Genomic DNA, 12,356 nt, shown 5'->3' with positions numbered 1-12,356 from the left:
AACGGGTTGAAGGACGGACCAGGCGTTACTAAAAATTAGGAGAGGAATATAAAAGGTGCTTCGCCTTCTATCCGGTTTTGTGCTGTTTATCTATATTGCGGCATATATTCTACCACCTTTCCTTTCTTGGGGTTAAATGTGTTTTGGTTAAAACATTTCGCTCCTGTGCAGTATCAGGATCCCGCACTGAACGCTTGGCTCCGACTTTACAGAACACCTTTTCTCTCTCTGCGTTCAGCATAAGAGCTGCGATGCAGCAAGGTGTCCGATTTCGCGGGACCGTGGCGTTGGGCGCGCAATGTTTAACTTTGCGCTCAGCAGTTTACCGCATACTTCGACTCAGTTGGGTTAAGTAGACACATATGAAGTGCGTATTTGTTTGCGTTTAAGGGTAAAGTCAAAGTCATCAAAAAGAAATGCTGGTGCGGGATTGATCACCTTCAACCGGCACGGTTTTAGTCTTCAATTTGAGAAGTTTTAACTGCTAAATACATAGGGTATTTTTAAGTGCAGAGCACTGTAGCGTCCCGCCTTGTCGTCGAAGCTTGTTTGTTCGCTGTTACGATGCATATACGCCTAGAGCGCGGCCTGTAGGGGCGCCACTGAAATCCCCCTTGCGGCCCGTTTCGAGAGCAGCCGCGGGAGTCGCCGGCCCGCTCCCCACTGTCACCGTTGCTTTCGGGGCCCGTCCACGACGGAGATTTACCGTTTGTAGGCGTGGGAAATACATATTTATGTGGAGCAGTCACTCTGTTCGAAAATGTGGTGTGTTTACGAGAGTGTAAATGTGTGTGACGTGATCTTAGTCTGGTACATTCGGTCTGTACAAGCGCCAGGTGTGCGTCACAGGTCGGCGTCGCGAAACAGGGATATGCATATGGAGATGATTGTGACTCCACTGCCCTAAAATTTACTAACAGTGTCTCCGTAAGCATAAGTTCCCCAGGTGGTCATGCCATGGCTATACATTACGATGTAAATCAGTTTTGTGCGCTTATATAACCTAGTGGAGCGTTCATACCTGACAGCACTCCAGTTATGCTTGCTAATATCATACCTGAGATATTGATCACTACCCTAAACATAAATTTCACGAACATTCTACAAAATAAGTACGATGGATAATCCAAAATTATACCCGGAATCAGCGCACGACAAAAAAATAATGCTTGGGCGTCTTGTCGTGAGATGAGCGCCCGCAAACATTTATATATGTTACATATATCCTCCGCGAGCAGGCCGGAGAAGGGCTTCTACAGTAATGCCCATTTGCGAATACTAAACGTTTTTTCGAAGCTAAGTCATATGACGTAGGGAGCCTGCAGAATCTAGCACAAACGGAAATCAGAAGGCTTTATTAGATATCCCACTCTTCTAACGACACCACCTTTTATCATTTTTGAGCTTGTATACCTCAAAAAATGCGTTCGCCGAGGGATCAGCTGTTAGTTGTCTAAAAACTAGAGTGACGTGAACGAGTAGCTTGTGTGTGTGATTACTAAAACGTTCTTTCCTTGATATCGCTCCGCAATCGTACACAACAATACGTAAGCGTCCCCCTCCCGCTCCCCGTGTCTCGTGAAATAGCAGTGCATTTCGCACACTAGTTAGACTCGTAAGTCCTACCCGGCTTAAGTTTATACAGTCGTCTTTAGCATCTGAGAAGCCGAACTGAGTTTTTTTTTATTTCTGTACGAGCTATTTTGTTTCTTCCAGACTTGCATACTATTAATTTTTCAGTGGTTTAATTCAATTTTCTTGGTTCTTGCTATAAGGCATGAGTGCACATCTTTCCCGACGCAGAGCCTTGGAACATAACATTTTCGCGTGGCTTATATTTTTATAAAAGGCAGACGTTATTATCAGGTATTGCGTAATCGCATCCCCGAAATATATTTTTCTACGACGCATATATTCGTAATGAGGCCGCATTCGTTGTCCGCGCTACAAAACAAAACACATCCCTCACTGTGCCAGTATCAGGTCGAGGCGACAATAATATTCACTTGTGCCGGACGTATTCGGAGGCGACAGCGGTGGTATACTGCTGCCGTCGCCGACGCCCGTAACAGCGGCCGAGAAGGACGCAGAGCCGCGTTCCCTGATAGCTAATGTTGGTTAAACGTACTGTTTACTTACAGGCGTCACCATAACAAGTTTTTTAGCACTTGGAAGGCCAAAAAGAAGCGAAAGAGAACCAAAACACTGCATAAGCCCCTATGGGCCGCGCAGCGCTAATCCCGTCCACTCCGCGGAGCAGCGGCGGCAGGCTGCAAGCGATCGCAAAGATCGAGGCGTATAGCCACCGGCACAGTCAGGCGAAGTGGTTACCTAACGGACTGATGTAGAGCCCCACGGCGGTACGGCGTAACACACAAGCTTCCAAAGCAAGCGGTTTATAAAGTCATAATCGTTGAAAACTCTTGAACTGCTGGAAATTGTATTACATATCCATATTATTAGGTAACTGCCGGTACATTTGAGGCAAAACCTGTGTACTTAACCGGCAGCACCCGCGTTCACCTAGCTATTAAGGCTAGTTGGATTGGTTTTTACTAGCGGTGGGCGATTCATCGATGAACTTTTCGATAATCGCTAAATGCCTTAGTCGCGATTATTAGTTTTAATAGGTTAATCGGTTGAAGTCACGCGAGCGAAATGAACCAAGGCTGTCTTGGTTGAATTATGCACAATCATGTTGAAGATCATATTCGTTTTCAAATCAGCCATCTTACTTCACAACGAAAAATGATACAAGTATACGCTCGGGGATAGTATAGCGATTAAAGCCGCAAGTTAATATCCAAGACAAACGGGAAAATGACTACTCAGAATACCAATATATATATAATACAAAAAACGGCGAACGGGCACTTCCACCGTCCTACGGTTATATAAACAAACTATAGCGTAAAATGAACCACTGTTAATCGATGCCTCCTGCAATAACACCGCGTCCCAATTTTCCTGATTCTAAAAATACTGCGAGTGATGAACGCGGGGATAAGCATCTCGCACGCATCAGCGCCATGACGATGACTTGCTCAGCTCATCCGGGATGTCTGCGATGTGGTAGCTTGACTTAGCCTTTTTTTTTTGTTCTTCTATCTTTCTGCTCTATCCTTTCATTTTCCCTCTACTTTCCTTCTTCCGCACTGGATGTATACAGGTGAGCTCCCTGCCGAGCTCAATACTATGCGTACTTCCTCCTATTTTCTCTTCCTTTAAACCACTACAAAAAGCTCAAAACATGCCCTGTGGCATAATAAACGCTCTTAAAAACAGACCTAAGAGAATATTTATAATAATTGTTGTTACATTTTTATAGTTATTATGCATATATTTTATCATTGTTCTTTTTAAACCAATGCAACCGATTAATCGATTAATTAACCGATTAAAGCCTCCGATTAATCGGATTGAAATTTTTAACCGACGCCCAGCCCTAGTTTTTCCGCATTTTTACGCGCTCAATACTGTGGTTTTTATGCGTGCCAGACTGTGCAGCAAGGCTCCAGCACATGTGAGATGCAAGTAAACACAGAAAGAAGGGAACTTTCGCTGATGCTATATCAGGCAGAGGGCGCTCTGGCACTTCAAAGGCGGGTAATTTGAATTGCGTTGGAGAAACCTCTGTTCAATTCATCAACACAACAGTGAGACAGGCATGGTAAGAGCGTGAGCGGTAATAGCAATGAGAGGATAACGGCGCCACTGCCTCTGTGGCAAATCACTGCTCTGCACTTCAGACAGCTTTCATGTCGAGTGGAACTGCTTAAATTTTTTCTTGGAATTAAGGCACTCGTTTCTTCTCTACTTTTCCCCTCTGCAATGCTGTACGTCCTAACAGTAAAATAAATAAATAAGCAAATCATTATCGATCGCATACAGTCCCACTACTGATTTAGTCTGTGGCGCTTCTATGCGACAAGGAAAGGTTGTGCCCTTCAGGCATGCAGTCCTCTTTAGTAAACACAGACTTGTCCCGGGAACAACCCCTCGAAATTTGAAGTGAAAATCATTATGCGGCTCAAATATTATAGCTGAGAGCTGCTCATTAACGCAGTTCAAATAAGGTTGTAAATACAGTACGAGTTACGATTAAAATTTTTCAGAAGCAGTATTAACGATTTGTTCCATTTTCCTTCTTAAGTTGCATACTACTCCTTTACCGCTTCTTCATGTTTGGACGTGCGATGAAAAATCTGCACCCTCACCGCTACAAGTAGCTGACGCGGTCTCCATTGCATGCCTGCTGCCTGATTGGTATGTGCAAACTTGAGGCTATGGAAAATCACATGCTGAAACTGCCATAGGGCGCATACCGTGGACGGAAGAAATCGCATATGCGTGGCTATTGATGTTATGCGTTCTCGCGCGCAGATCGCGAACTAATACCAAGCGCGCACAGTAAAGTTTATAAACGCTCAAATCGGCTGATCACGCTTTGTTAACACACACAAATGTTTCCTGAGCTGGCTGCGGATGTGAGTATTGTTTGTATTTTTACATTGCCGATTACACACCTGGTCTCGCAGCGTATGCGACATGACAATTTTTCATATGTACTTAGTTCTTAATTTTATTCATGCCCCCGTGCATGAATTTTTTGTTAGATTTGCTGCACCAAATTTTATTTATTCGTGAAGTAATGACTTTACTGCAAAAACCATGTATGCCGCCTTTTGAAAGCCTACACAGGATTTAATTGCCGAGGATTAAAGTGGTGAACTTCCATTTTACGCGGCCTAATTTATGGCTCTGCATCGAACTGCGGTGCAAATGTACCATTACAAGACTCTACTTGAAGCAATTGCGCAACGAAATGTATCGCCCAAGATTTCATATACTCGGTTCCTCGAAAATTCCCTTCGCAGGGTACGTGATGTTAAGCACCCGCGTATTCGCAAATACATGTACGAAAACAAATCTGAGCATATAACAGATATTGCCACACTCCGTATTGTATGTTGTTGACAACCCGAAAAGTCCGTCTCTATACGCTTCGCGACGGCGACAACACTAGAGGCATCGCACCCTTACAGCTCGGTTCTTGTTGCCTAAGAGTGCGAAGTCGCTCGTGATAAATAGCCGTGTTTTGTGAACAGTGGGCGCTGCATTTATTTTAAATATTGCTCCTTATTATCTGTTCGGAGTATCCTTGTTTTAATGAAAGAGTATTTTTGTTAACTGCGATGAAGGTTTAACTTTAGTCCATAATATACCGCACCATTGAACCCATCCGCCTGTATGCGTCATCAAGTTGTCACGTCCTTGTTAAACTCTTATTTTTTGTATTTTGCAGAAAAGGGTGCGGAAATTCGAGCTTTTCTTCAGAAAACAGCACTTCTTCGACGTTTTTTTACTAGTCTAAGCAAATTACCACAAGTTCATGTGATTTCGAGCGACATCTTTGCGCGCGTTCAAAAAGTCAGTATGTATTATTTTCAGGAATGAATGCTATGATAAGCAAAGATCCTTCTATAGGGACTAAGTTTTGTTTTTGTTCATATGCCCCAGCTCACAAGTGTACACACTTTTGCAACCGATGGATGATATGCTTCAAGTCATCGCTGCACAAGTCTTCCTTTCCGGTATAAGGGAGAAGCTGCACTTCAACACTAACTGAGTTGTCGTCCCGGTTTTATTCGCAGTAAAATTGCTCCGGACATTTCACAACTAGCCGAAGCATTACAACTGCACACCGCCACTAGCTCGGCATGAATCTCCTCGACACTTTGTCCTTTCAAATGTAGCAGAAAGAGGAGTAGTGCAGGTTCTTTTAGTTACCCCATAGACAGCGCTGTCTACTCTTTGATGAGATAATGATGCTGCGCTACCGCGTAGAATGAAATCTTGTAATTTTTATGCACAACGTATTCGTCTGCTGACAAGGTATTCCACCAAAAATACGAGCTGCACATATATCCGCAGGTGATGCAGTATGTCCCATTCCTCTCCCAGGTTTTTACCGAAAATTTAGCATAAACGAAACACAATTCCAGCAAACAATTTTCCGCAAATGAAACGATTTTTTGTGCTGTGGGGCCTTGGCCAGTTTACGGTTTACCGCGTGAAAGTTGGGAAGCGCCGTACGAAGGGCGCATCTATGCAGGTACGGCTCTTGGGCGTCATGAGCACGTCTATCGCTACCACCAGCCTAAGGGCTTCGAATGCAATTCATGGCAAAGGGACGTGACCTGCCCGTATATCTGAATGGAGCCCGAGGCTGCGTAAGAAAAGGAAATATTTCTGTGCACCCCTTTTATGTGATGACCGGAGCGAGGGAGTGGGTGATTTTCTGTATACGTGACGATGCGGGCGCTAGGAAATGGCACCAATGTCATCCCTTCCACTACCTGCTGCGGAATGGGAACGCGACGCACAGCTGGCGGCCGGTCCATCCGCAGCATTCTCTGCTCACTCACCGTCTGGCTCACCGTACCGTTTGTTGGCTGGCTCGTAACCGGTTGTTTCGGTGCATCGCATCGGACAAGGTTTTCTTCCGGATGCTTGGTTGTCATTTAAGTGCACCAAAAAAACAATGGAGCAAAAAAGTCGGGGATAAGCCGGGTGTATAGAGGACGACCCCGAGCTCAGAATTCTAGAGGAAGGTCAGCAAAACAGGCAATCCAAACGGAATGTCATGGTCCCGTCTTCTCTTTAGGCCGCCTGAATCCTTCACGTGATTGCAAAATAGCGTATCAGAAGGTGTCGTGCCGAGAAGATATTTATTCCGTGGTTTATGTTTTTTTACCGGGCGATCAGCTTTAGTCCTGCAGCATTTTATTGTGCCACGAAATCCCTAACCTGTTGATTGCAATGGCTACACGTTATAGAGTAAAACCAAACGTCAACACCGACATCTTCCACAAATGCTCTCTATATAACTCTTCTGCAAGGTGCGGTGCTATCCTTTTTTTGCTTTGCTTTCGGCAATAACCGGATCATAAGCTTTCCTGTCGAATATCTCTAATTCGATAGGCCCGTACTACATGCGCTCAGCTTACACGTTTCTTATTTCTCTAGATTTTATCGAGCTAGTAAAAACTTATTATCAGTCAGCGTTGCTTCAAGTCCGATTCCTCCTGTTTGGTGTAACTAATTTCATAGTTAAGCCTCCGTATTGCATTTCTATATACTTTTAAATATGCCAGTAGGTAGCTTTCCCGGGACACTAGAATGAGTGAGAAAATCTCTCCAGGAATGTTGATAGTTTCCCTAGTTGCGGGATGTTGACCCGATTTATGGTTTTGTTACTCCAGTTAGAACCGACGAAGCAGCGGCAGAGGTGAAGGAGATGTGGCTTGCAGTGCGGAGGGAAAGCAGTGCTGCAGGTTTCTCTCTAGGCAGCGTGCCTTCGGGGCGCGTGTACTAACCTGCGTTCTTACCCTGGTTCTCTTTCTTCTTGCGCGACGACCAAATGGCCAGCGTGTCCATGGTCATGGCAATCATGGCGACCCCGGGAGAAGCACCGCCGCTGGGCAGCTTCAGCGGAGAACGAGACAAAACAGGGGCAGACACGCGGATCAATATTGGCCGTCTGTGTTCACGTGCAGAAGTCCCCCTTTAATGAAACGTGGATGTTCAGCGTGCTAGTGCAACGCCAAGAACAAAGTGAACACCTTATTGCTTACGCCAGTCGATCACTAAGCAAGTCAGACAAAAATTATACTGCAGCAAAAACAGGAGCGTCTTGCTGTCGCGTTCACCATTCATAGATTTCGTTCCTATCTCTATAAACACCCGTTTAAAACCCTGACAGGCTATGCTAGCTCATCAACCTTTACGATCATTCCGGCTGTCTTGCACGTTGGGCCCTGTGTTTGCAAGAAAATACCATCCCCATGTCGTACAAGGGCAGCCGTAATTACTGACGCCGACCGCCTGTCTCGCCTGCCACTAAAACAACACCCCGTGATACCAAATCATTCTGACGACTATCTTGGTTACCTGCCAACATAATTTCCTGACCTTGCAACCTTCAGGATATAGAAGCAGCGAGGCAATACTCAACATCTCTTATTTAATTCTATTAGTGATGGTAGGCGTGCTACTTGTTCCTGTACAAGAATTGTACAAGTATTCATGTACAAGGAGTGCTGTACAAGAATTCCTGTTGGTCGGAGCCTTCTACTCGTAAAGCCAAAAAGCCTTCCTTCGGAGCAGTGTTCTAAATTTTATGCACCACGACCTTATATCCGGACATATCCGGCGGACGCCCACACTGCACCGCACCTAACAACGTTTTATTCAGAAAACACCGATAAAGCACCATTACATTATGTGGCAACTTGCCCACAATGTCAGTGGCACAAGCTTCCCAAAACCACTCCAAAAGGAAAACTTCAGCCGCTCCATCTTCCGACTTCCCCTTCTCAAAGCTGGCATCGAGTTTCTAGGAGCGCTCCTGCGCTCATCAACCGTATCCCCTGAAGTGTCGTGTGTACAGACTACCTCCCACTAGTTTTATACTTCCGCCCCGCCATCTGCTATTGTTGCGGAATTATCGCAATTCCTTCGTCGATCCATTTTATTCCGTCATGGCCCCGCTCGTGGCATGGTAAGCGATCAAGGCCGTCAATTCACCGCCGACGTCGTAGAAGATCTCATCCGCATCTGTAACGTGAAGTTCGTCATTCTAGCCCATACCACCCTCAAGCGAACGGTGTCACCAAGCGAATGAACCACGCAGTGACAAATATGCTCTCGATGCACGCCCCCTCCAACCACGAAAAATAGGACGATTTGTTGCCCCTTCTTAGATACGCCTACGACCGCGCAAAACATGAATCTACAGCCTAAAGCATTTTCTTCCTTCTCTATGCCCGTCCAACACGCAGCTGCCTCGACACCATCTGCGGCTTGAATCAACACGACGGACAGCGGTATGATGGCCGCTACCCTGACTTTTCTTACCCCCATGGCGACGTAGTATGGCTGCGAACCACACAGCGTACTGTGCGAAAAACGCCTCCCGTATTACGTCGGTCTCTTCATTTTCCTTAAATGCGTAAGCGAAGTTTTTTACGTGATGTCGTGTGTTACCTCCAGTGGTAGAACATGAAAGAGAACATAAGATGCGCACATGGCTCGTCTGGAACGCTATAACTCCCGTAGCACACAGCGACAAGCCCAGAGAGCTTGATCTTCCACAGGAGAAGTTTTATGAAAGTGCTCACGTGGTTCGACTAATCTGATAACTCCTGCCCTATTTACTAAGCTGAAGAAGAAGGGAGCCGGTCGAGAAAGAGAAGAAAGAAGCCGGGACTCTTCGCGTTTCTTCCCAATCGGTGCTCCAGCTTTCCCCCTGTGTTCAGAGCCAACGCTCTTCTATAATAAAGCATTCGTGGACGCACCACTGTGTTTCAAGAAGAAACAATGAAAGCCCCTTTCTTAAAGAACGATGGTCATTGCGCGTAGCTTTCTCTCATAAAACCACAGTCAAAGTGTAAGTCCACAGTTCAAACTGCTTCCGCCACGGTGCACTGGCGATTGAAGTCAGCTGCATAACGAGGGAGACCCAGCTTCGATTCCGATCACGGGATGAATTTTTTTATGGGCGCGCTTGATGTGCCTTTGGAAGAACACAGTTTTTTAGTGGTCTTCCTGCAGTGCCTTTTTAGTAGGAACGATTTGTATTGTAGGTTATGACTTTGGACTTTGAAATTATTGTTTTTCGACCAGACAAAGCTTCGCGTTTCAACCATGTTTCAATTCACACACAATCACCATCGTCGTTTGAGAAAGTTCGCTTTCGTGCAGTGTGTTGTGTGGTGCGCATATATGTATGGAAAAAAAGCCAGCGTGCAAGAACGCCAAGTAAGGCAAAGGGGATGGATTTCATCCCCCTTTTTTATAGGCACCTCTTTTAATGAAAGAAAGTGGGAGAAGACTTCCTTCCAGAGGGTCGGATCTGCACATAGGACTCTCAGAATACCGGTATGATGCACTACCAACTGCGGTACTGGGAATTCCCTGCTCCCCTCCACGTTCTTGAGCACTTATGCGAATTGTCTTTCACGCTTGGGGGTGATGGCGATAGACGCTCTAACGACAACTGGGTGAAGGGCACCTTTTCTTTAGCTCCCGGGCCGTGACTCGAGCCTCTAGGAGGTTCTGATATACAGGGTGATCAACGCCTACAGGTATTTTTTTTTAAATTAGGTGCGTATATCTACAACAACACCGCCTCTAAAGTGAGAATATGCACGAAGGGGGATACAGATTGAGGTGGTCACTATTGATGTCGGTGGCCAAATGATTAAAATTTAATTATTACATTTTACTGGCTGTGCTAAGCAGGCATGTTTGTGTTGAAAAATTAGACGTAATCGTGTTTTGCACTGTTTCATTGGGTAGAATTCTTCTAGCCCATCATCCGTACTCCGAGATATCGAACTGCAAAGTTTGATTGCCGAACGCAAGATTGCGCATGCAAGGCCGCGAGAACCATCGCAAGGCTCATCCCTTTTGTGGCGTTCCTGCTGTTCACGGTGTTTATTTTGAGAACAGGGTGGAGGCATAGGAAAAAGTGATAACTGGCACCCTTTCAGTCTTGACTGGAGTAATGCAAACTGCGGTGGTCCGAGCCGCTGTGGTTCTGTGATTTTGCCAGCCGAGAGTAAAAGAGGGGCAGTGATCACTTTTGCCTATGCATCCGCTCCGTTTTCAAAATAAGCACCGCACTTTAGTAAATGGAGGAGCTTTATTCCGGTTCTCGCCGACTTGCATGTGTAATCTTGGGAACGGCAATCAATTTTTACAGTTGGATATCTCTGAATATGGATGCGCTAGACGAATTCTGCCAAACGAAACAATGTAGGAACACGATTGCGTCTAACTGTTCAATACAAATATGTCTGCTTACTGCATTTAGTAAAAACTTACTTAATGCACTTTCAGTAATTAGGGCACCGACATCAATAATTGCCCCCTAATTATGTGTTCCCCAGAGCGCGTAACCTTACGGTAGAGGTGGTCTTCATATATGTAGATCAAACTGCATAATTTTTAATAAACCTGTCCACTAAACTTTCATAACCCTGCTTATCCAGCTTAGCCGTCAAAAGGCGTTCCAGGTACTTGCCTTCCAATCACTCTGCCACACAAATAGGCCAAAGAGATGTAAACTGGACACTGTTAAGCTGGCCGGTAGCAAGTTGAAATATTTATACCATGAAGTATTCGTGCTACATTCATTATTTACAGTCGGTTTTTATGCGATCGAGCAAACGTAAATAAATATAAATAAATATTTCCAGCACCGCCTGACGTGGTCGGCATTATGCCGTCTCAACGCAGCCGGTATTTTATGTTCCGAACGAAATAGCCCCCTTGCTATTCGTTTTTATCCTTCATTCGTAAATTTGTATGCACTTCACGGGAACGGGGCAAGTAGTGATCGCAGCTATTTACCAAAACCCATCGCGAAGCGTTTGGACCCCTTAAACAGTATTCGTTGTAAACAAGTAGTCGAAACACAGGAGTATGGTTTCTTATCTGGCAGGAGCAGCCGGCATCTTATGTTTCTCCATAAAAAGGCCGTTTTGATTACTTCTTCTCCGCCCATATAAACGCAACTTCTGCAGAAACGGGCAGAAATAAACAGACAATTCATACGTCTTGCGAAGTTAAAGGGAAAAATGAGCAACTGTCAGCGGCTTTGTCTACGTTTGAAACGTTCTTGTACGGCCCACTCGGGGCATTTTTTACTATGTGTACTGGGTGATTTCACTTGTACTAGTGGAGCCGTTGTAAAATCATTCTGCATTTTTATTGTGTCATTGCAAACAAAATGGCTTTAAAACCTATAAAATGTGTACACCTACCTAACAAATCCAAGCACTAACTGATGGAATTGTCAAGAATAGGATTTTTCAAAACAAAGAAACACGTCGAATGGTTGGGATAAACAAGTGGATCCCGTAAGTCGGATTGGGCAGGAAAAGTGCTTTGCGCGAAGAAAGCACTACAGAAGTGAACGAAGAAACACACTTTTAATGTGGGTGCATTAGATGCCACATCAGACTATTATGCGGCGTCCGGAGTAAGCGCGACTGAAAGACGGCTGGCAGCAGAGACACAGGAAAAGCAAAGCAAATAAAATTAAGTGGTTCCAGTATTCAAACCAGGCTCCTACAGAATGCCAACGCATTGGGATGTCTCTGCCCGATCGCCGAAATTTGGATACAAACCCAAACGTTTACTTCAGGAATTTGTTGTGGCTCTCCACTTCGAAATGCGCGTTAAATGCACGCATTCACGCCCAAGGGTGTAATGTTAACATGTCAGAGAAACATATCGTGAATTGGACCCCTAATATTGTCGAAATTGGGTTAAGTCGGCGTTCTTAC

At 45.1% G+C, this 12,356-nt stretch overlaps 1 protein-coding gene across 5 annotated transcripts in view; it reads right to left on the bottom strand.

The window, feature by feature from the left end:
• Window positions 1-12,356, bottom strand: part of LOC144164348 (Kv channel-interacting protein 4-like) — a 560,797-nt gene that overhangs the window by 123,734 nt on the left and 424,707 nt on the right. The window contains exon 2 of one of the 5 annotated variants that reach the window (XM_077694857.1): window positions 7,380-7,488. The exons of 3 other annotated variants lie outside the window; for them this stretch is intronic. In XM_077694857.1, coding sequence (XP_077550983.1) covers window positions 7,380-7,455 — 76 coding nt within the window. In that variant the 5' untranslated portion in view covers window positions 7,456-7,488. The remainder of the gene's footprint in view (window positions 1-7,379; window positions 7,489-12,356) is intronic. One more of the 5 variants, XM_077694858.1, reaches the window with a different exon arrangement.

Source organism: Haemaphysalis longicornis, unplaced genomic scaffold, assembly GCF_048455015.1.
Source record: "Haemaphysalis longicornis isolate Haplotype H1 unplaced genomic scaffold, Haemaphysalis longicornis Haplotype H1 scaffold_13, whole genome shotgun sequence".
NCBI lineage: Eukaryota > Metazoa > Arthropoda > Arachnida > Ixodida > Ixodidae > Haemaphysalis > Haemaphysalis longicornis.
This window is presented reverse-complemented; position numbering and strand designations above follow the sequence as displayed.